Consider the following 24563-nt stretch of genomic DNA (forward strand, 5'->3'; position numbering starts at 1 on the left):
AACATGGTCTAGCCTTGAAATCATGTTTGTTGCTCAGCCGGCTGCACATCAGCCCACTGCTACCAGACACTGAGGGTTATTCGAGGACAGAAGTTTACTTTTTTTCCAATGATTTTTTCATGACTTCTTTTAGTGGTGAAACCAAACTTCAACTTAGTTCAGCAAATGCGAGCGTGCATTCGTTTTTTATCATTCAGAGGAGTAATATACAAGGTGTTAAAGCTCCCGGGAACCAGCTCCGACATCTGATGAAGATGCTTCTTGTTTTAGAAGTCTGAAACATGATGGTGCCCCCCTGATGGTTTTATTATGTTCTGTTGTACCTGCCAAGAAGACGAATTAATCAAGAAAATAAAAAATTATGCTGTTCATTTCCTGCTGGCATTTGTGTGTTTGTCGGGGCGACGGTCGTGGACTCACAAGTTCCTCAGGGGGGGAGGGTCACAATACGGGAGATAAATCCTGCGGGAGATGCTTGCTGCTTTCCTGATCAGGCACCGGGGTAAAGCAGGTGTATGTGGGGTTTACCAGCGGGACTTCAGACGAACTGAGAAATCTCTCCAAAAATGATGGATTAGGAAAGATTTCCTGCAGTTTTGCGGTCTTATTTCAGATGCACGTGATGTTAGCAGATCCAGAATTCTTGGCAACTGCGTCTCACCTCTCTAAATGAGGTTAAATCACTATGTGCCCTCATTTAGCACCCCAATATACGAAGATCAGAGAGGACTGCTCCCTCTTTGCTTTCACCTTGTTAGCTGACACGCAGCCAATCTGCAGACGGTAAACGGAAAGATGAATCTGTACTGGAATCCATCCCAAACCGCCTGCCCTTCTTAAATGGCCGTAACACCCTCAGCTAATCACTCCCGGGCAGCAGGATGTGATGGAAAGGAATGCAGGCAACCTCTAATGTTTGTTGTTATATTTTAATGAGGCTCGTGCATGTGCATGTTTTCGCCCACATCTGCCACTTTTAATCGCGCCTTCTGCTGTCACTGAACATGCACTCGCACTAGATCTCTGTGTATCAGAGTTAATGTCCTCCTAATCCTTTTATCACATCTCATTATCTGCAGCAACAAGGAGATTACGCTCTTCTTTAACAGTTTCTTAATGTGGCGCACAGTGTGCTGCCATTTCCAATAACTATTAACGCACACAATTAAAATCAGTTGGCCAAAATCTGTTCCGTTTTGTGTCAATTCACTGAAGCAGCATAATAGGTTAACTTTACTAACTTTAAGGGTTGTTTTGACCCAGTGCTATTTTTTATATGACTCATATATATGTTACTTACCTGTATTACCTGTTGATCCAGTATTAGATAAATCAAATTCAAGGTTTGACTTAAAAATGTTTGCAACTGGGTAACATCAGTGGTACATGTATTCACTGTACTTAAGAACAAATATAAATATAATCAACATATACTTTATGAGGTATTACCGTGCAGATTAAACTACCATGCAGCATATAAAGTAGTTAAAATTAGCACCTTTACCAACTGCAATATTTAAGTGGTGTTTTTTCTTTCTTTTTTTATAGTATGTAAAGTACTTGCACACTGTGGTATTTCTACTTTTGTTGAAGTAAAATGTCTAAATAGTTCTTGCACCCATGCCCAACGTTTGAAAAAAACACTTCATTGTCTTGATTTTCTAGAGGTTCTGGGTAAAGTTAACCCATATACTGACCCAGAATATGTGATGTGTAGCGGCTGTTAGACTGTTTTGTGTTACTGAATCGTTACTGTACAGAGATGAATTGAAGCTCCAGCTTGTCTCCGTGCTCTCACTCCTCCCAGCATGTCAGATGAGTCACGTTTCTGGTATAAATTTATCCTGTCAGATCTCTCAGTGCAATTAGGATGCTCAGCCGTTTGTCATAGATAAGGCTGCAGCTCCGCTCCTCTGGGCTTCACTTTACATTCTGCTCATTAAAAGGATTGATAAATAGAACGCAACGTTCTCAGCACCGAGAAATGCTGTATTCAGACTTGAGTCTGCCTGATTTGTCCTTTCACTTGTTTGAAGTATGAACCCTTATAATGTAATATCCAGGCTGTCAGTATAGGCTTGTTGAGGATACACATTATCACCTGCCATCTCTCTCACACACGCAAGGGCTTAAACACCTCTCTGGAGATTTGAATCACAATGGAGCAAATCTGATACTTTTTTGTCCCATGAATGAAGATTTTACATCATCTTGCTCCAATGTACAAAAAACCCATAATGTATCCCCCCTCCTCCCTTGTATGTACCCTCACAAGTACGTTCTGATCAAACGCAAGCATGCTGTGCAAACAGATGGAATGACTTGTGCTGTTATAACTTAATGCTAATTGGAGGGAAGTGTAATGACATTAAAGTTTGGAAACAAGAAAGTGTTTGAGCCTGTGGCTGACTTACAGCACGTCAGCCGCTTAACTTGTTATCTTTGTTAATTTAGAAGCCAGAGGTTCAACATCCTTTCTTCAGATGAAACGTTATAATGATTATATGCACTCGGAGGAGGTCAACTAATACTGTTTCAGTTCAACAACCATCCAGTTTGGAGGTGCTGCGGTTGTGATTTGGATCACATCATAATCAAGAAGGGAGCTGATTTACTTATTCATGAACCCCTGCTGGGTTGAAAGAAAATATAATGTCTGTGATTTTTGTGATAACTCAGACCGAGAGTTGATATTCAGCACATATGATATGACTATCTAAGCTGATCAATTAATTAAATAAATGCTCCAAATGTTCAAAGAATAGTGTTTCTATTATCAAGCATTTTGGTTGTGTGTTTGTTTAGTATCTTCCACATCTGATACACATTACACATTACATCCCACATATACACATCTATTATACACTTTTCTGTAGGAACTCAAGATGCTGTTTCGTGAAATCAAGAAATCAAGTTTTCTTGCAGGCAGTGAACTGTCCATATTTTCCACATATATAATCCATATAATCCAAAAAGTGATTAAAGACTTGAGTATGTTCAGAAAAAGTGCATATATAGTAGAGTAAAAAGAACAATATTCTTCACAGTATATAAATAGTCATACATAGTGATAGTATTGCAATACAAATAATGTAAGTTGACTATGTTCGAATGTGAACTAGTTGATTATGTAATTTGTTACTTATGTGCTGTGGTTTGTATTCAGTATCTTACTATATTTCAGGATCATGTTACTTTTGGGTATTTGACACCGTTTTTACGACTATAGTACTGTAGTACCGTATACATCCAGCAGGGGACGCTGGGGGATCGTCACCACTACCAAAACTCTGTTCTCGTTCTCGCGATAGCTCCGTGCCTCTACCGGCGGCGACATTCAGAGAGGAGATGGCGGCCAGAGGGGGGTTTCAGTCAGCACCGACTGTTGGTGGCGGTGGAGTTATGGGACCCGGACCACCGGTACCGGGCGCAGGACCAGGCATGGGACCCGGGACTCCTTCTGGAAGGATGGTACCGTCGTCGGCCGCGCAGAACCACATGTACCGCTCCCCAATGCCCGGGCCTGGGTACCCGGTGAGATATCACTCCATCTTTGCTGCTGACGCGCTAGCCAGTCCGCTAGAACAAAGCCTCTTACCGCTGCTTTGTCACTAGCGGCTAACGTTAACCACCGACACCGACACGGGCCACAGCTCACTGGAGCTGGAGAAGTTCACACCCATCAGACACGTTTAAAGAGTCCGCTTTGAGCGACCAACTCTTATTAGAGTCTGTTTGTTGTTTGAATGTGCTAACCCTCCCGCCCGCTAACATTATTCTGAGCTAGTTAGTCACGGTAGCCAATTAGCTTAGCCGGCTAACGTCGCTAGCATTAGCTGGTAACTGTGTTTCGCTCAGTTTACTTGCTAAAACATGATTAAAATAGCTTCGAGTGGTTTCTAAACAGTGCGGTGAAGAACGCCTTTAGTGATGAACGTCGAACTTGAGAAAGTTCGTGCTTTGCTTGAGTTCAAAAGTTGGCTTTATAGTTACTGTGTCTGGTCCACTTTTGAATGAATCGGCTGCACGAAGCCTCAGTTTGTATCAGTGCTGATTCAGTCGTGTGTTCTGAGGAGGCTCGAACCAGGACCAGCCTGCTCCCTGTCCCTGTGTGCTTAACATTAATTCATAATAATAATTAACATTAGTTTGTTGTGTGCCACCCTGCAGGCACTGCAACGTCAGCGCCTGCCTTTGGAAAACTTCGTGTCACCTGGCTTGTAAAGGTGTTACACAACAGAATAAGTGGATCCAGGTGGTTTCTAAAAACTTGTAAACTTTATTTTAAAGTAGTGTGGTACATTGGGGATGATATAAGTCTGAATTTGAGCTCATATACAATTATATTTAGGCTGTAGCCAAACAAGCACAATGTTTAAACTATGTGAGCCACTGGTTTAAACTGGTTTGCCATGTTACTGATATCTTATATTTAGTGATCAAACTAGGGCTGCATCCAACAATGATTTAATTAACAAGTAATCTGCTGATTGTTTTATCAATGAAGTGTTTGGCCTGTAAAATGCTAATTTATACTTATTTCTGGTAAGGGTATTTTGTCGCTTTGATGTTTGTTTTTGTAGGGGATGTGTCCTTGTATTTCAGCTTCTGCTGACATCAATTTAGGGTGGAGAGATGAGCATTAGTCAATATTTTCTAATAAGGAACAGGGGAATGGGGAAACAACAAATTTGATACCAGAATCAGGTCATCTCTACTTTGCTTTCGGCAGGCACCAAACTTTCTCCCATATGGAAAGACATTTTCAAGTCGTTAGAATTTCTCAAAATGTATGAGAGATCCACGAGGTGGAATTGTTGTCTTCCAGTCTCTGACGCTCAGTGTGTCTGGCAGCGTTCCCATCATCAAAGCTGATTGTGAATAAGTGAGAGTGAAGGCTTAGGAGTGTCCCCTGAGCATCTGTAAATAATCAAGTCCCTTTGAGGAAGGATAGTTTGTTTATGCACTGGAAAACAAGTCATAGAATATTCATACAAAACTAGATGTCACATTGTGGGGCAATCCTAAAATATATGTAATCTCTCTATGCGCTTCATTCATTGTTGAATGCCTTCAGCATGATTATATAGACCTGAGTGATTGTTGTTGTTATCGTAAAAGTATTATACAGTATGTAGAATTATGGAGGCTCCGTCTGATTGTTTCCTACTTGATCCAATCATTTCCAAAATCCACAACATGTTATTATTGAACAAACTATTCTCCTTCAGTCCACATTTGTTGGTGTTTAGCCTTTCAAAAATATTTTCACTGCAGTCAAAAACATTTCTCTCTCACAAAGAGGCAAGCACCTGCATTAACAGAGCGCTCTTGCAGCAATCTAACGGCACCATAAATTACATTTACATAACCACAATAGAGAAAACTCTGATGGCAGAAAATCACCATTCAAAAACCCCAGTAGAAGCTTCAAATGTTAAAAAGAGAGATCTGGTACAGCCAGAGTTGTTTTCCTGCATGCGTGCTGCTACCAAGTGATTTTTATAGATTTATAAATAGACCCTGACAGATATTAAGTTTTTGTGGTATTTTTTAACAGTTCAGTACTAATTGTATCTGATCTTGACAGTGTAGATGTAGTCTTAAGAGACATTTAGAGTATATCCACAGTAGTTGAAAAGTGTGCTGCCTAGCTACTGGCAACCTGAAACATAGTTTAGTGAAAGGATGTTACATCTTTTTTTCCTCCGGCGTCCTTGACTGCTTTCACTCACACAAGCAGCCCTTTCTCTGCACAGTCGAGGCGGCTTCATATTCTGAACACTGCAGAAATCCAGTTGTTCTCCAGTAAACCAAGGTTGCACCGATTCATATTATAAAGAGCACTAAATGATCGGAATTGCAGCTCCTCTGCCCACACTGCGCTGTGTAGAAAAGGCAGAGTCAATTCATCTAGCTTGTATTGACATGACATGTCCGTCACTCTTCCATTCCTCCACCACACGCTGGAGAGAGAGGGTGTGTTTCGCCTTCATCTCGCTCATTTGTTGAGCCGACTGCTGGAGAGAAAGCTGCAGTCAGTGATTTGTCATTTATCTGCGTTTCTCACCTGCACTCATGCAGTCAAATACACAAAGTCGCCTGTTTGAGTTCTTAGTGCTTGGCTTGGTGAGTTGGGATTTGTTCTGTATTAACTTGTTTGAAGGAGCCGGCATGCACATTGTTCCCATCTCTTGTTGTAGGAGGAACGTATGCGGATGTGATGATTTTAAAAAGCAGGGTTTGTTTTTTCTGCAAACAGTACAGAGCTGCTATTTGTTTTCTTGTACTTTAAAATGTGTTGTGCAAAATGAGTTTGGCTTAGTCTTGAATGAATATGAATAGATTAACATCAGGGCGTAGCAGAATGTGTTACATTATTGCTGATGAGCAAGATTGGTGGAAGATTTGTAGGATTGATGATTTCTCTGATGTGGATTTGCATAAGTATGGCAGCCTTATATAGAGCTCTCATTACAATGTCTTTGATTATGGGAGGAAAAAATGTTGCATTAGGTAACAGTGAAAAACGGCTGTCGTAATTTGCAATGTGCTTAAGTTTGAAGCCAGAATATATTCTATTAATAGTATTACAATGTAAGGCAAGGAAAAGCACATTTGAGAAGCTAAAATCTATATAAAATCCTAACCCAATTAAGAAAAATAATTTTCCCTATATATTTTCTGTGCAGAGACCAGGCATGCCTCCATCCAGCCGCATGACCCCACAAGGACCAGCCATGGGCCCCCCAGGGTACGGCAACAGCCCCGTGTCTCGTCCTGTGATGCCCGGCGTAATGGACCCGTCTCGCAAGAGGCCCGCCCCCCAACAGATCCAGCAGGTTCAGCAGCAGAACCGCAACCAGCAGTAAGTCATCCCGACCCATACAGAAGATCAATATTTACAGCTTTACTTTTATTATGGGCTTTCTTTTGTATTAAACAGCGTAAAAATGTAATTGTGTTTTGGTTGTGAATAAGAGTCTGTAAGCTCTGCAGCCCACTCCCTCAGACACGCCTCCTGCACTCGTCCACTACTTCGTCACTGTCACCCAAAACCACGTTTCCTATTAAAATCTCTCTTTACTGTCACAGATTGAAAAAAAGGGACTTTTCTTAATGGAAAAAGTTTTTTTAAAGAAATGCTGGGAGTGATCTGGCCTCATTAAATGTCTTTAAACTTAAAAAAAGATTCATCGTTGTTGAGATGAAAGGATTCATTGAAAAGACTGAAATTTAGTTGGCAACTATTTCGATCTCATTTCAATCTCTTCTTGAGCAAAATGACAAACATCCGGTGGCTTCAGGTCCTCAAATATGAGGGTTTGCTGCTCGTCTTCGTTTAATATAATTGCACATTGAATATATTTGGGTCTTGGCACGTTGGTTTGTCAAAATCAGCTGTTTAAATACATTATCGTGGTTTTAGTGCAAAGGAATATCATAATTTCCCTATTTCTGATATTTTATGGAAACAAATATTGGATTCATTGAGAAAATAATCAACAGATGAATCGATAGCCTATTGACATTTAAAGAAAATGTATTTAATAGATTCAAAGTTCATTTTTGTCATTATGCAACAAAGGGATGCACAGCAAAATGCAGTTGTAGCACATCTGTTACACAAGAAAAACACAACAAACAAAACCAAAACAGTCGAGTGTCCCATAGTGTATGTTTTGAATTTGCATCAGGAGGAATGTAAACAGCAGCAACAAAAACAAGTCTCTGGGCAGATAATATGTAACATATTACATCTTAACATAAAAACTTAAACATCAGGAAAACACTGCTCCCTGTTGTTCTTTGTTTGAGCTTCAAGCATCATTGATGCCCACATTTCCTTTTCCGATGTTGCTGAATGTACTCTGTCATATGTCATAATTGCTTGATTGATGATACTAACTGCCCGCATTAAGGTAGATGTATTCTACATTTAGTTTTGAACCTGAGTGATCACATTTGCCTTTTAGATCAGGGGCTGAATCATTCTGATTTGAATTCAGCACTACTCTTTGACTCACATTCAAACTTATCTTGTTTGAATCATTTCTTTTTACAGCACAAAGAAGAAGAAGATGGCTGATAAAATTCTACCTCAGAGGGTGAGTGTTATTCAAACAGCAGTGCATTGATCCTTGGAGAGATTACTTTTGTCCATTTATATTTTAATTGAGGTGGCTCTGTTTAAAGTACTAGAATTGCGACTGCTGTAAGCAATTAAGATGACTTATTTGTAGTAGTATCATAAAACTCACGGTTCACTCTATTTAAATGATTTTGAAATAAAAGATTGCATTTCTATTGGTTAAAAAAAAATTTTGTTTTAATGACGCTTGTGTAAACAGCTGGTCACCAGTGTATTTCGTTATGTCCTAGATCAGGGAACTGGTCCCAGAGTCTCAGGCTTACATGGATCTGCTGGCTTTTGAGAGGAAGCTGGATCAGACCATCATGCGCAAGAGGCTGGACATTCAGGAGGCCCTCAAGAGGCCCATTAAGGTACGGATCAAATAACGTCTGCACTGCTGGAATCCCTCAATCACTCCGCTTCAGACCTGAAATTAATAACAAAGCCATTCAGACCCCAGGGGCCTCCATCCATCCCCATAACTGCACATTTAGAATTAATGTAATTCAGTGAAGGCGTGTAAAAATGTCAACAGCACTATGAGTTCAGACGTATCCATGTGACGGTGGATTTGTTTATTGCTTTTGAACCAGGCTTTAATTCATATGGATGTTTGAAGTTAAAGATTTTTGGTTTGACACTCAGTTTTTATGTGGCAGTGTATCAGGAGATGAGCACATTGTTAGGTGGACAACATGCAGGTAATTCTATATAAGTCGAATGACCTCTCGGTGTCCGCCTTCAGCAGACCAATACATTGATTTAATCTTAAATTAAGCTGCACACTGTCTTATCTTTCCCCTGTTGGTGCACGTGCCGATTATCTGTGCAGATAACAAGTTAGCATTGAGTGAATGATAGCCCCTCAATTTAAAGTTTGTTTTGATTGATTGTTTTCCAGCAAAAGAGAAAGCTTCGGATCTTCATATCGAACACCTTTAACCCTGCAAAGCCAGACGCTGAGGACGGAGAGGGCACAGTGGCATCATGGGAGCTACGTGTTGAGGGGCGTCTGCTGGAAGATGTAAGCATTGTAATCATTGAAACATATTGGTTTATATGAATGTCTTCTGTGTACAGTCTTTTGTACACAGAAGACATTTTGTTGGGCTACATTGAGCCAAAACTATGAAACAAAGTCTTTATACTTAAAGTTCTCATGTTTTACAGAGATTATGATTTCATTTATATTTCCACTTACTGTAACATTTGCTTTGCAGACGGCTGTGTCCAAGTATGAAGCCACCAAACAGAAGCGGAAGTTCTCCTCTTTCTTCAAGTCCCTGGTGATCGAGTTGGACAAGGACTTGTATGGTCCAGACAATCACCTTGTGGAAGTAAGACTTTTTTAATTATGTTTATTCAGTCCCTTTTCTGCTTTTAAAATTGCATCATTAAATTCAGTTAGCTCTAGATGACATCATAAAAAGCCTTTTTAATCAGACCAACAATCCAAAACCCAAAGATATTCTGTTAACGATCATTTAAAACAGAAAAGACAGAGAGAAATCTCACGTTTTAGACCCTGAAACATCTAAAATGTGGATAAATCAATTATCGAAATAGTTTCCAACTAATCATTTCAGCTCTAGTCAAACCCTGTGTGTGTGTGTGTGTGTGTGTGTGTGTGTGTGTGTGTGTGTGTGTGTGTGTGTGTGTGTGTGTGTGTGTGTGTGTGTGTGTGTGTGCGTGTAAATACGATACAAAAATGTTTAAAATGTTATTTTAGTGGCACAGGACTGCCACCACCCAGGAGACGGATGGTTTCCAGGTGAAGAGGCCCGGTGATGTGGGTGTTCGCTGCACCGTCCTGCTCATGCTCGACTACCAGGTAAATACCTGCTCGGGGTTTACTTGACCTCTCAGAAGGCCCTGTGATTTAATAGCGTTGCCTTCAAGTAAACCTTTTGTTGTTGGCTTCACATCAAACCAATCTTTCTTGTGTACCAAACAGCCCCCTCAGTTCAAGCTGGACCCCCGGCTGGCTCGTATGCTGGGTATCCACACCCAGACCAGACCGGTCATCATTCAGGCTCTGTGGCAGTACGTCAAGACCCACAAGCTCCAAGACCCTCATGAGCGCGAGTTCATCAACTGTGACAAATACCTGCAGCAGGTGAGTCGAGTCCTTTTAGTAACATACCGCATCTTAAGAGACAAATACACCAAAAGAGGCCTCTCTGTTCTTCAAACCTGATGAATACAAACTGTGGCCGTTGTATGAAGCTGGAATGAGCGACAGTCTTATAGTTCTCGGTTTATCGGTGCTCTTGATGTTGTGCAGTCCGTCTCTCTACCCGTCCCTCTGTCCTTGTATGGACTCTCTTCTCTCTGGCCCACTGCTTTTCTTTCTGCTGTGCCAAGATAAACAGAGGATTGTGGAAAGCTAACAGTGAATTCCTACAAAGTGAACATATGAAATGAATTAGCTGGTTAGCTTAAAGTTTCTTTTAATTACAACAGTGATTTGTGATGTAGTAAAGATGTAATAGAGCCATGAATTTAAAAGCTCAGTTTTGCTTTTTTACTCTTGTTTCTACACTATCAGTAAAAAATATCACAAGTCTTAATAGCAGAGGCCAAAAAAACAGAAACGGACAAAGTGGATTATTGCAGAGGTGGGATTGGTTCAAGCTACATACCTGTTACTGTGAAAATAAACATTAAATAGATAAAATAACTTTAGAGGCATAGATAGTTAATATGTGAGTGATTAATAAAGACATTCATTTAGAATACTTCTTTGTAGGGTTTTCTAAAAAAGACTTAAAGGCAATTCTTTAATTGTATTCAGTCTCCTGATGTCATTGGAGTGGAAATAGGCACATTTTTGCTTTAACTTGTCATTATGAAGCACTATTTAAATGTAAGGGCTATAGAACAATGAAACCATCTGCATTTAGATTGGTTCCCTTTAAGCCTCGCTTTCACTCAGCCATTCTGTCTGCCACCGGGTACGACCTCTGGGGAAATGAAGGCTCAATCCAGAGCAGAGGAGGTGTGTCCACCACTGGAATAACCTAAACAGAAGGAGCATAGTGCTTTTGTTCTCCCCGGTAGCTTTTGGGAGCTATCTCCAGTTACCAAAGAGTATCGATGTAAGTTCTTTGCAGTTACTATTCCCAGTATCTGAAATGGCGGGCGGCAAAAACAACCAAAGTAACTGGAAAACAAAATGCAGTGTGTTGCCAAATTTATTTCCAATGAAAGTTGCTAGCTCCAAAAGTCATCAATGATGTCATATGCTGATTTTCTTATTGATTGCTTCAATGTGAATATATTTGCATGAAGCTTAGTGGTTGTTTGGTCGTGTCTGTGGACTGTGTTTGTGCAACATTGGGAATGATTTCTTTGAATGTATTTCTGTTTTTTTGGTTTGAATAATGCCACTAAATATGTCTAGTTTTGTTCATTTTCTAGTCGTAGGCTCTGACAAACACTGGCTGTGTTTCATTTTTACAGATTTTTGAGACTCAGCGAATGAAGTTCTCTGAGATCCCGCAGCGCTTACATGCCCTCCTGATGCCCCCAGAGCCCATCATCATCAACCATGTGATCAGGTAACTTCATTACAGTGATGAATGAGGTCTCCTATGTGACAAAATGTTAAAGTTGTGTTCTCCTGATCTCCTGCTGGCTAATCTCCACATACAACGAGAACTAAATGTGCTGTATCCTGTTGTAGTGTTGACCCTAATGACCAAAAGAAGACCGCTTGCTACGACATTGACGTGGAGGTGGACGACACGCTGAAGACCCAGATGAACTCCTTCCTGCTCTCCACAGCCAGTCAGCAGGAAATAGCAGGACTGGACAACAAGGTACAACAGAGAGACACATCCCCTCCCTGTGTTTTGTTTCCTGCTCTAGTTCTCTGCCTTTTTTGTGGGGTTTTAATCTATTAAATTACTAAATCCCTGCTGACTGGAGACCAACTGAAAATCAAACAAATGTCTCACAAAGAGAGGAAGGTTTTTTTTCTGACGCAGCTCTGCAAAGGCCGTTTTAATCGTGCTCACTTTAAATGCAATGTGAATAGCCGCAGTTTTTTATTGGACCCCTGTTCCATTGAGTCGCAGTGTAGTTTATTTCCTCCCATTTTGTGAGCCTCCTGAGGGGAATTTCACACGTAGCCACTCAAATTGTTGCCTGTGAATTGCCGGCTTCTCTCCAGCCCGTTTTGAGGTCGGTCCGGTCTCTTTGACCTCCTGCTAGCAGCCGTTACCTTTGATGGCTGTAATCACATTGATAAGGCGCGGAGCCGTTCCACTGAAAGACGTCCTCCTGTGTCGTCTTTTGTTCGGAGTCAACATTGTAACTACAGAGAGCTTGTTTATGGTTAATCGGCGCCATTCATATTGTGACTTTATTTTGGGTTTGGTGACTATTGCTGATACACACCTGGGTCCTGCCGGCCTCATATCAGAACCGTAGCGTCTTAGCTGTCTCTCTATATATATATATATATATATATATTGTCTTCTAATAAAATGAATCTGGTGCTCTGGTTTAAAACCATTTTAAAACTGCTGATCTGAGGAATACTAGCTGTAAAATGGTTATTAAAGAAACTCCTGTCCCCCCCTTTTTTCTCTGTGTCAGCGATGTTCCATTCAATTAAAACCGTATTAATTACTTTAAATTGATGACTCGTCTCTTTATTTTTTCTCAGATCCATGAAACCATTGAGACCATTAACCAGCTGAAGACCCAGAGAGAGTTCATGTTGAATTTTGCCAGAGATCCTCAGGGCTTTATCAACGACTGGCTGCAGTCGCAGTGCAGAGACCTCAAGGTGAGTCCGTCCGTCACAACTGAGTCCTCGAGGCACTTCAAACTCACCTGTGGTCTCATATCTCAGTAGATACCATGTTGCTTCTGCATGAAAACAAACACATCCACCATATGCACTATATCACGGTTTGGCATGCACTGTGCACCCTAAAGGTTTTGTTTTGTGTGCCTCTAAATAAGAGAGAGTGTGGATAGATGGGGGGTTGTCATTCAGGCTCGTAAGCATGCTGCCATTTTGCATCAATGTTCAGAGAGAAATCCATCATTGATAAGACGAAGAGACAATATCAGTGTGTCCACCGACATTAGCGTCAATAGATCTCAGCCAAAAGACTTTAAATGTTTTGAGTAAACAATGTGATTTATCGTTTTAAACTAGAACGTCTTCTTCTTCTTTTGCCGTTACTACCGCTACTGTTATTGCTCCGTCTACTTCCTAATATCATTCAGTGTCTCCATAGTGCAATTTCACTGTCACTGTTATCTGTACACACGGCATAATGTCATGATTATTTATCGCATCCTGGAGACGTATTCCTTTTTTTATTTAAAGGTTTTAGGATGGAAGAAGTCATGCTGTATGGAGCTGTGAAGCCCATTGAGGCAACTTTGTGATTTGGGTTATTTAAATTGACTTGACAATCTGTAAAAACCCATTTCTAACACAGCACATTGTGGAGGCGTTTTAACCAAACATTCAGAAATGTAGAAAAGCAGAATAAGAAAGTGGATAAAAGAAAACTAAACTTCTGCAGTGCTCAAAGTCACAGATGCATGATTACTGCTCAGAGTATCTCAGAGGGAAACACTAAAACTACAGACACACTTGACATTCATGTCTGATATCAAATGTAAAATATTCTTAAAAAAAGGAACATCAAAACAACAATTCTAAACATACCCTCTGGTATATTTAAGCTTGGTTAATTTACGGTTCTGTGAATTCCTTGAGTAATGTCTGAGGTTCATAATATTTGGTCTTATGGAGGTTTACTGTGGGAAGAGAGGACTTTATTACATGCAAGTACATGGATGTTGTGCTCTCTCTCATGCTGCTCACTCAGCTGTAACACAGGATCGCAAAGTCAAAATAAGAGCATGAAACATTTAATAACATGTCCGCTGAGTGAGCCGATTAACTGCTGACCAGCTGTCAACCACCTGCAGTGTTTGTTCAGTCGAATCTCTGTGAAATGAAACAAATTCATTTCAAAGCTCAACAGTCAACCTTGTGCTCTTGTGACGATGTGTTTGTCTTAGCTGCGGTCAGCGTTTGATAGATGTGTAAATGTGTCTTTTCTCTATTTACAGACCATGACTGATGTGGTAGGAAACCCAGAAGAAGAGCGGAGAGCAGAGTTTTACTACCAGCCGTGGGCTCAGGAGGCGGTCTGTCGCTACTTCTACTCCAAGGTAATCCACTTAGTTCCTCCTATATTTTGTATTCTTTTTCTTCTTCTTTGGTCCTAACTGAATTATCTCAACAACTGTTTTATGAATTGGCATGACATGTCGATGACATTCATGTTCCCCAGAGGCTGAATCACAACTTCAGTAAACCCTTGATTTTCCTCTAGCGCCACTGTGAGGTTGACATTTAGGTTTTGTGACACTATTGGATAGGTTGCCATGAAGGACGAATTGTAATGATTTTGGTGCAATTGTTTTGCCTAAAAAGAAATCACCCAAAAAAATAAAACTGGTTGGACTTGAAGAAAAAATTCACCACCTTTTTATATGAATGCACAATAAGTGCTGATGGTAAATGTAGTCCACTGAAAAAAATAAGTGTGCTAAGTGTGTGACCGAGAAAGCAGATGTCTCCTGCTGCGGAGCCGTTAACCAGAATGCATTGCATGCGAGCAGCAGGTTTGCTCAGTTTCTGCAGCGTCCCCACAGGCACAATCCTCCACGCTGTAGCCTTGAGCGGCCTCTCTTCAGCTGAATGTCCATGTCAGCCAAAACACTGAAACATGGCATCTGAAAGAAATCCTTGTCCATGACATCCTCCGCTGTAAAAGTAAAACAAGATAGCATCAGCTGCAGATGTTTTCATGTCAGTCACTTCTTTATATTTATAATCGCTTCATCTGCTGATTCATTTCTCGTTTCAGCTTTTTTAGTTTTCTTATAAAATACTAGATAATAGTGATACGTTCCCATTATTTCCAGAGCCAAGGTGACAGAAGTAACTGCTTATTGTTTCCAACCAACAATCCAAAACCCAAACACATTACATTTTGTAACGTATACCACAAAGAAAGCAGCAAGTCCTCACCTTTGACAAGCTGAAGGCAGAGAATGTTTGTCATTTCTAATTACTAAAACAATAAATCACTCATCAAAATCGATTCTTTTTCTGTTAATCAACTTCATCTTAAGTGCTAATCAGCAAATGTTTGCATGCTAACACTGAACTAAGATGGTGAAAAGGATAAACATATCTTCTTATCATCAGCATGTTGGCATGGACAAACACTCACGGCCATTGTGGACCTGTTGTCGTGGTCTTCTTATTGTCTTCTGCTGATAGAATCTTTTCTTTGTGCTTCAGGTCCAGCAGAGGCGACAGGAGCTGGAGACGGCGCTCGGCATCAGGAACACCTAAAGAGATTTATCCACAGAGATGACCAACGTGTGAGCGCGTGCGGGATTGTTCACAATTAATTCCTCCAAGAGTTTTCTAACCGGCTTGGAGAGACATAGATACTAGATGGGTTTACCGTTATATAGGATGTCCTTTTTTTTTGTTTAAATTCACCCTGCAGCTCGACTACTCTTGCAGTTTGATTGCTACTTCCACTTTTCCACACCAGAGCTGCAATGTATTTTCGCTTGCATGTCTAAGCCTTACCTGGAAGCATTCCTCTCATTTTGATACATTGTGCCCACACAAAAGTACAGATTGTACCCAAATGAAAAGCAGAGGGCAACTTTTAATGTGTTCTGTCCCTCAATCTAAAAATATCTTCAATCAGCCGGAATGTGTTGATTCTGCCTTGACTCTTTGTTCCCCTCTTTTTGGAAAGTGAATTTACATTTTACTCTCCCAACTCGGCCCCCTGGATGCTTGCTCATTCAGTTAGTTATTGATTGTGTTTGTAATCAATGGCCACTTTGTTGGCTGTTCATGTGTCACTTTGTCTTAAGCTCTCGTTGGTTAGTTTTGACAGTTTGTGCCACAGTCTGGTGTACGAGAGAGAAAGCTCAATCATGGCAAGATATACTGTACATCTTTTGTTGAGAGTGCCATTTAGTATGAAGTTTTCCTTTTTTTCTTTTTTGTTATCAATGATTCTTGTTTTAAAAGTATGTATTATATCAGTACTTGTCTTGTTAGCTAGTACAGATTATCAAGGAAGTAGCTAGTATGAGTACCTCTAGTCTATAGTTTTGTAAATACTGAGCAGAAAAAAAACTGAAGATGGATGTGAAGTAAAACTGTATCTTATCCTGGCAGATGTTTTTCTTAACTTTTTTTTGTCAACGCTCAGATAGTTGAAGCAGTATTTATATTATTAATCAGCCCTCGCTGTCACAGCACAGTGATTCAGCTCTCAACGTAAAGATGTCACATTTGACGAGTTGCTGCTCTGCAGGACAAAATGTACACCACATTCACGTCGCCTGCGAGCTGGGAAAAGTAAAATATTCTGCTTATAGTTTTGTGTATTTTTGATTATGTGCAGAGAAGCCATACACAGTGGAACAAGATTTTAGGAGTTGTAGCTTCTTTGTACGCTGGCTGAAGACTTCACACCTTGTTGAGTTTAATGGTTGTTTCCCCGTTGAAGATAAAGATGAGTGTCCTGGCTGAAACTTTAGAGTTCATGAATGAACTCCAAGAATACACTAATGTGGGTTTGGGCAGGTACATGATTTGAAACAAGTGGTGGGAACCTCTGGGGGAGGGGGGGGGGGGGGCTGTAGTAGTATTTGAATCTGCAGACTTTTTCATGGACCAAACCTATTTTTCTGTATGTTCTTATGTTATAATAAAGGATATGTAAAATGTACATGTGTCTGACACTGATTTTTTTTTTTTTATTATTATTATTTTTTTACCTCTAATGAACACTGCTTTAATATTCCTGTATGGATTACAATTGGACTGCAAATGCTATTTTTTATCATTTATGTTTCTGACAGTCTATAAATTAAGCTTTCTTTCATTTTTAAATGTCAGTAAGAGTTAAAGATGTCCACAAAATGCTTTAGATGTGCTGCTTGGTTCTAACAGTCCCAATGAACTCATTGTTACCTCTCACATGAGACAAAGAAAGCCAGCAATCTGTGGTAGAGGAAGTACTCTGATTCTTTACCAGTACAATGTTAAAGTACTTAATTACAAATCCTCCTCCCGTAAAAGGATTTAATGTCTTGTTTTACATCAGAAATGTCTTGTGTTAATGTTTTTATACATTTTTTTCTACCTTGTTGCTGCTGTACTGACTGAGTCACCAACTCAATTTTGTTGCATCTTTTTATAATGACAATAAACATCCTTATCCTAAAAGTATTGGTTCATAAAATTCTACTTTTCAGTGATGTTGAAAACTAATATAAATGACACCATCTGAGACTTTCAGAGAGGAAATCCCTTTAGGTGTAACTGCTAACAGCTCATCCAAAGCAAACACCCAAATTAGACTCTCAAAATTCTCAAAATTCAAAATTGAACTAAAGTACAGTACTTAAATAGTTCCTTTTTGCCACTGAATTTTACACTTGTACCTGGAAAATGTTTGGTATTTGTGTTTGAAAAAACATCTTAATTGTTTATCATTTTCTGTGGATCGATTAATTAACGTTATTGTTTGAGCTAAAGTTTATTTGAGGGACCATTTACACTTATTCTCTATGATAAGAATGCTTGACCTTCATAATTATACTACTAGGAGGTGGTAACCACATAAACATAACTTAATTTAATCAGCCCTGCTAATCTTTTAATTGCACATAAATCATTTTACTGGCGGGAGGAAATCAAAAGGAGTGGTTTTGAAGGGATTTGATGGGTTTTTTATTATTATTATGATATACATATAGCGTTACAAACTTTTTTTACTGTTACCATCACAATAATATGGAGGGTGAGCCATAAGTTTGAACAAAAAAATAAAAATGTTTTTTTGGAATATATGAGAGTATTTTTTTTCTTCAAGAAGCACATTGACATAATGGCTAACCAACGGTAAGACTATTTTTTATCTAATTAAAGTTAGACAACTTTGTTTCGATAGTAAAGTTATAGCTAGCAATATTAGCTCTTATGTTAGTAAAATGAGACAAAGATGTATTGAGTACATCACTGTGAGGTCTGTGGGCTTAATTAAACAGACAGAAGCACAACAGAGTCGTGAACTCTCCTGTTGCTTCTGCGTGAGAGTAAAAGAGAGAGAGTTTGTCCCACAGAGCAGACCAATTGGCGGGAGGGGTGTGTCTGAGCCTCAGCGTGTCCCACATAAATACACTTTGTCCCGCTGCAGTGTGTCTGAGCACCGGCAGCAGCTCCGTCTGGAAGGTCAAGCACATAATGGCAGCGCCGAAGAAGGTCTGTGTGATCGGCTCTGGTAACTGGTGAGTGAAGGCTTTGGAGATGTCTGAATTGTTGAGTGTTTTGAATAGAGCAGCCTGTCAGTTGCGCGCTATTTTAAGTTCATACTCATAAAGGTATTTTTGTTCTCTGGATTAGATTTCACACTCGGTGGAAGGCTGTGTGTGTGTGTGTGTGTGTGTGTGTGTGTGTGTGTGTGTGTGAGAGAGAGTGCTGCTGTCTTAAAGTTGGCAAACTTGGGAAGAAAGAAAGGCAACTTTAACCTAATCTGTTAACAGCAGATAAATAATTAATAAAGTTCATAAACTGCAGAGTGGAGGTCTACTGACACTGACTGTCTCATGACCTTTGACCCTTCAACACCCCCAAAGTCTTTATTAAAGAAGCAGCTCTTTCATTATTCAGCAGTATTTGTGCTGAATCGGCCTTCATGTGTTGTTGACATCCCTCGGCCTGCATGACATTTAGTCCAGTCTGTGGAGGAGGGAGTATTCAGATGCTAAAATACTAAAGTTACTTAAAGTAGCAATACCACAATGTATGTATTATTATCAGCAGCATGTAACCAAAGTATTAGAATACTATTAAAAAATATGTAGTGTAGTGGCTCTTAGATGTACATTATTATCATCATTATCATTGATGCATTAATATGTAAGAAGTATTTCAATGCTGTAGCAGGTTGAGAGAGAGATAATTAAAACTGAGTTGTATGCATATGGGAAGTTTAATCTGTAACAATTCATCATGTGTTATGAAGTTATAAAGTAGCATACAATGGAAATAGTAAAGTACAAGTACCTTAAACTGTGAAGTACTTGACTGAGATCAGTTGTGAAAGGTCAATAGTAATAGTGTTGATATGTAATCTTACAAAGAGCTCTTAGCCCATGTTATGAAGACATTCAATAGCCTGTTATGAAATAGACACTGCTCAAGCTAAAATAATGGTCCTCTGGTATTCTCTTTTTTTACCTGAAGTGTTATTCTTGTCTGGAAAGGCATCTGAAAAACAATTCAAGTCATGTGACACTAAATATCTTAATTACAATGGTCCTGTGTCACAAGTCATTTTGACACCTGCTCACTATTAGGAGATTCACTACTGTATTTATTATTAGTCATGAGACATCTAAATCAATTTTCATATGTTTAAAAGTTGTGTTTCTTACACACAGTGGTCAGTGTATGACCTCCTTAATACCAGCAATAGTTGAGACAAAGAACATTTTCTTATGTAAAAATACTCAAATAAATAAAAAGTCTGCACCCGCCAGCAATATTAGAGAAACATTATAACCGGTCAAACTCAAGACTGGATATATGACAGCTGTTTCATCATTTATTGATCTAGTATCTCTGCAGCACCAGGCCAGAGTATGAAATCCATTCAATTCCATGTTTAATTTACATTTCACAGAAAGTTTTAGGTAACAATAAGTTCAACCTGCTGCTGTCTCAGAACTAGTATGATCATTGTGTGTCTCCATGTCCACAGGGGTTCTGCCATTGCCAAGATTGTCGGCGCCAACGCAGCCAAGTATGACAAGTTTGACACCACAGTGAACATGTGGGTGTTTGAAGAGACGGTGGACGGCCGTAAACTCACAGAGATAATCAACACGGACCATGAAAATGTGAAATATCTGCCCGGCCACAAGCTGCCCCCCAACGTGGTGAGCATGAAAACACTCTTTGGTGGCTTCAGTGACTGTCTGGTGTTGTCACATGACTGAACTTTCCTCCTCGTTTCCTCTCTCCTCGTCAGTTGGCCGTTCCAGACTTGGCTGAGTCTGTGAAAGGAGCCGACATCCTGATCTTCGTGGTGCCTCACCAGTTCATTGTGAGAGTGTGTGACACCATTAAAGACCACATCAAGAAGGATGCTGTAGGAATGTCTCTCATCAAGGTAACATTTTTCTTATATTTTTAATTTGTATAGTACCATAGCGGCACAGGAATTTCACAGTGCACTAAAGAAGTAATGATGCACGGGGATTTTTTGTGTGCGTATTTTGCGGTCTGCTCCAGGGCGTGGATGCGAGTCCAGAGGGCCTGAAGCTGATCTCTGAGGTCATCCGAGGGAAGCTGGGCATCACTGTGACCGTCCTCATGGGAGCAAACATTGCCAACGAGGTCGCTGAGGAGAAGTTTTGTGAAACAACAATCGGTACGGACGATAAACATTTGATGCCTCTAACTAAGGGGACATTTGTCTACTAGAAATGACTTGCTATGAAAGTAAAGCACAGTACTGCTTACGATCTGAATGCAATGCTTACAGGATACAAACATAATATATTTTTACTATTCTAGATGTATACGGCTATTTTGAGTGTGGCTCCAACTGTAGTAAGGAGGACATGACTGGATGACTTTTGATACATCAATAACTTACAGTATGATTGGTCAAAATGATTAAAATCTTGTATCTTATATTGTTCTTTTCCACTCAATTATTTAAAGTGAAAGATTGTAGGGTATCCTACTGTGGTCCTCTGTTTAAAACACGCTATGATGTAAAGATAACGTGATCACGTGATGTTTTTTGGACACAGGGTGCAAAGACAAGGCTTTCGGGCCCATGCTGAAGGAGCTGATGCAGACCACCAACTTCCGTGTGGCTGTGGTGGAGGAGTCTGACGTCGTGGAGATCTGCGGGGCGCTCAAGGTCTGCTTTTCTCCTCCTTTCAAACAAATGTACTCCTTTATTTTCTTCGCCATCTGAGCGCCAGCAAAACTTTCAATGTCATATTTGTGCTTAAGCTCTTCAGAATACATACGAAGATGTAATGGGTGAGAAATACGGCGCGGTCAAAAGAATTCCAGTTGCTACAGTGTTTTTGTGGCTTCCACATCTGCTGATATTTCTCTTCAAATTCACCATTTCCTGAGAGATCTGCAATCATTCGGACATCTTTTCAACTGCTGCATTTAAAACCTTTTTAGGGAAAACATTAAAATACCATCTTAAAGTGATACATCTGCTCGTCTTGTAGATGCAGTATTGTTCCAAAAAGCTTGAATTGTACATATTACAAGCCAATCACTAATACTCTCGTTGTTTTTTGAAGTCGATGGACATGGATATGATTTTTGTGGGGCTTCTGTGGCTCTGTGGTTGAGCAGGGTCAGCAATCAAAGGATCGGCGTTTCGATCCCCAGCTTCACTAGTCCATGTCGATGTGTCCTTCACACTTAACCCCACTTTTTTTCCCATAGGCTGTGCCTTGCATGGTAGCCCCTGCCATTAGTATATGAATGGGTGTGAATGGGTGAATGATGACGCATAGTGTTAAAGCTTTGAGTGGTCGGAATGCTAGAAGAGTGCTGTACAAGAACAAGTCCATTTACCACATCAAAAGCAGAAAAGAGACACATCTAATAGAATTTGCTGGCCAGTTGTCAAAACATATATGAAAATGATCTATGTGGAGGCACTACTTTCTCGTCACAACAGTGACATTCCTCAAAGCATCAGTACCAACAGCCAACATGTGAAACGTTCAACACAATAATAGCAGTGTCTCCTCTCCCTGTGTGCTGCAGAACATTGTAGCAGTGGGAGCAGGTTTCTGTGATGGCCTGGGATTCGGCGACAACACCAAGGCAGCCGTGATCCGTCTCGGCCTGATGGAGATGATCGCCTTCGCCAGGGTCTTCTGCACAAACTGCCAGGTCTCCCCTGCCACCTTCCTGGAGAGCTGCGGCATCGCTGACCTCATCACGACCTGCTATGGCGGACGCAACCGCAAGATCGGGGAGGCCTTCGCCAAAACAGGCAAAGTATGAAGAAACCGATTTTGTCCCCCTCTGTGTTTCTCTCTGTCACATCTTATGAACGCCATGACAATGTAACATCACACACTAAAACGACCCCCGGACATCTCTTTGTTTTAGACCATTGAGCAGTTAGAAAACGAGCTGCTCAACGGTCAGAAGCTTCAAGGTCCAGCGACTGCATTCGAGGTCCATCAAATCTTGAAACATAAAAACATGGTGGAAAAGTAAGTGTGTCTTCTATTTCATTAAGAGGATCTTAATTTATTACTGATAATGTTTTTTTCTTTTTACTGGGTTCATTTCACTTTGGTATCTTTAGATAGTACAATTTGAATGTATGCAAAAACACCGTTAAACATTCAAAGACAGACGTTGGAGCCCATTTCACGAAATGTTGAACTACTTCTTTGATCATTTCCATCGTTGTTTCTCGTCTCTAGGTTTCCTCTTTTCACCGCTGTTCACCAGATCTGCTTCAACGGCCACTCAGTCACAGATTTCATCAAGTGTTTGCAGGACCACCCAGAGCACATGTGAAGGGTTAGAGACTGACGACGGTGATTGTAGGGAGGAAGGTTAGGTGAAGACTGTGCCTAATCCGGACTACCTTCATGTTTGAATCTCAAACAACAAAGACAACAACAACAAAAAACAGAGTTGCCTTCTCCACTCCTACTTTCTTACCTTCCATTACAACACTGACAGAAGCACTGACTTCTGTTTAGACTTATTAGAAACATACATGTCCCAAATTGTTGCATTAAATCTAGTCTTAAAAGTTTTACAAATTTACACAATTTACACAATGCTCAAACCCTGACCTGAATGTTGTCTGGTTAAAAGCCTTAAGTTAACGTGCCTTTTTCACGGACGTGTTTGTTTTCCCATGTTTAACAAAGCACTGAACACAGTTCCAACTGCCACTGTGTTGTTTCTTGTCTTCTGGACTTATGATGATTCATTTTGGAATAAACTATTGAGCTCGTTGACTTTGTGCCTGTGCTCATGCTTAATGTTTTCTGTTTAACTCGCTGGCATCTTCCTGCAGGATACACTCAAGCACACTCTGCTGCAGCCTCGCTGTAACCTGACCTGAGCTCAGCCAGGCTGCCACTCTAAACTCTTCACCTTTACCATTTTCTAGAGCGTCTATTTCAACCTTTCTGTTTAAGATCACGCCCTGTCTCGGTCCTCATAAGTGATGGCTTGTGTTGTTCAGAAACGTCTCTGAAGCTGCAGTCTCTTTCTAAATTCTGTTAAAATGCAAGAAAACAATGTGTGTTCATTAACGGCCATCTGTCCGTTACCATGTGTCAGCACATCTCATCGATGCTCAGTGCCTGTAGGTCCCTCTGGATAAGAGTTTCAGCTAAAGGCAGCATTAAAGACAGCGGGCAGCGGGTGGTGCTTTGCCAGTATTCTAATTGTTAAAACGCTTGAGCAAAAGTCCTCCCCATGTCTGCTCTTTGATACCACACATGTGTTCATTTATTTCATTTATCACCAGCTCTGTTGTTTAGTTATAGACCATAAAGTTACCTCATTTGCCGCTTGCATAGAATTGGATTCCCTTGCTGAAACCCCATGCATAGTTTTTGAGTCAACTGGCCTGTGAGATTTCTAATAATAACGCGCTCTAAAGGGGGAAATGTCCATCTATAATTAGACACAGTGGGAAGCACTGCAGCTGCCTCATCCCTGCTTAACAACACAAATGGAGGGATGCCACCTTTTTTGAAATACTACACCATTGTGGTGCCATCAAAAATCATAATGTGACTGTCATTTTTTTCAGTCACTTTTAGCCCCATTTGAAAGTTTTTGTATTTTAAATGAACAACTATAAACATCTATAATGCCTTTCAGTGGGGTGCAAATATATGTCTGAGCTCTTACAGAAATAAAACACCATATACTTGTATAGGTCAAGATGTTGCATGATATTCCTGAACAATTTGTAGTTGTAGTGCACCCACGTGCCACTTGGGTGCACTATCATATCAATCGCAAGCCCGGCACTCCCGTCAGTTTTAACTACCTTTGATTCGGCACCTTTACAGATAACCCGTCAAACGGATTACTGAGTAGGAAGCTGTAAAATCTCCTAAGGTATAATACGTTTCATAACTTAACTATGAACGTATCTGACGCCAGTGTGGCTTTAATAGGAAACCAGCAGGGATGGATGCCATACATACATGGCACCCATCCCTCCCAGTGAGGGAGGAGAGACTCGCCTTACTTCCTCAATTCCAGTCCACATCTTAGGGCGGCAGCCAAGGTTTGTCAAGCTAG

At 40.4% G+C, this 24563-nt stretch overlaps 2 protein-coding genes across 2 annotated transcripts; both read left to right on the plus strand.

Moving 5' to 3' along the window:
- Window positions 1-3336: 3336 nt before the first annotated feature.
- Window positions 3337-16944, plus strand: smarcd1 (SWI/SNF related, matrix associated, actin dependent regulator of chromatin, subfamily d, member 1). Its single transcript, XM_068712457.1, has 13 exons — window positions 3337-3534; window positions 6693-6868; window positions 8066-8108; window positions 8383-8505; window positions 9036-9158; window positions 9355-9471; window positions 9864-9965; window positions 10089-10250; window positions 11597-11694; window positions 11820-11955; window positions 12807-12929; window positions 14240-14341; window positions 15483-16944. The coding sequence occupies exons 1-13, from the start codon at window positions 3349-3351 to the stop codon at window positions 15534-15536; spliced, it is 1545 nt and encodes a 514-aa protein (XP_068568558.1). The 5' UTR covers window positions 3337-3348; the 3' UTR covers window positions 15537-16944.
- A 1456-nt stretch (window positions 16945-18400) lies between these two features.
- LOC137873941 (glycerol-3-phosphate dehydrogenase [NAD(+)], cytoplasmic-like) lies at window positions 18401-23257 on the plus strand. The gene is made up of 8 exons (XM_068712459.1): window positions 18401-18508; window positions 19984-20161; window positions 20254-20394; window positions 20517-20655; window positions 21044-21156; window positions 22035-22271; window positions 22386-22492; window positions 22709-23257. Exons 1-8 carry the CDS (start codon window positions 18465-18467, stop codon window positions 22803-22805), a joined length of 1056 nt encoding a protein of 351 aa, XP_068568560.1. The 5' UTR covers window positions 18401-18464; the 3' UTR covers window positions 22806-23257.
- The last annotated feature ends 1306 nt before the right edge of the window (window positions 23258-24563 follow it).

Source organism: Cebidichthys violaceus, unplaced genomic scaffold, assembly GCF_023349555.1.
Source record: "Cebidichthys violaceus isolate CVI_PGR_0920_01 unplaced genomic scaffold, fCebVio1.0.p SCAF_17, whole genome shotgun sequence".
NCBI classification, from domain to species: Eukaryota; Metazoa; Chordata; class Actinopteri; order Perciformes; family Stichaeidae; genus Cebidichthys; species Cebidichthys violaceus.

Coding starts and splice junctions, on each gene's coding strand:
- LOC137873941 (XM_068712459.1), top strand. CDS start 18,465: ATGGCAGCGCCGAAGAAGGTCTGTGTGATCGGCTCTGGTAACTG. Junction 20,395..20,516: donor TAGGAATGTCTCTCATCAAG/GTAACATTTTTC, acceptor GGTCTGCTCCAG/GGCGTGGATGCGAGTCCAGA. Junction 22,272..22,385: donor CCTTCGCCAAAACAGGCAAA/GTATGAAGAAAC, acceptor TCTTTGTTTTAG/ACCATTGAGCAGTTAGAAAA.
- smarcd1 (XM_068712457.1), top strand. CDS start 3,349: ATGGCGGCCAGAGGGGGGTTTCAGTCAGCACCGACTGTTGGTGGCGGT. Junction 9,159..9,354: donor AGGGGCGTCTGCTGGAAGAT/GTAAGCATTGTA, acceptor TTTGCTTTGCAG/ACGGCTGTGTCCAAGTATGA. Junction 9,966..10,088: donor TGCTCATGCTCGACTACCAG/GTAAATACCTGC, acceptor TGTACCAAACAG/CCCCCTCAGTTCAAGCTGGA.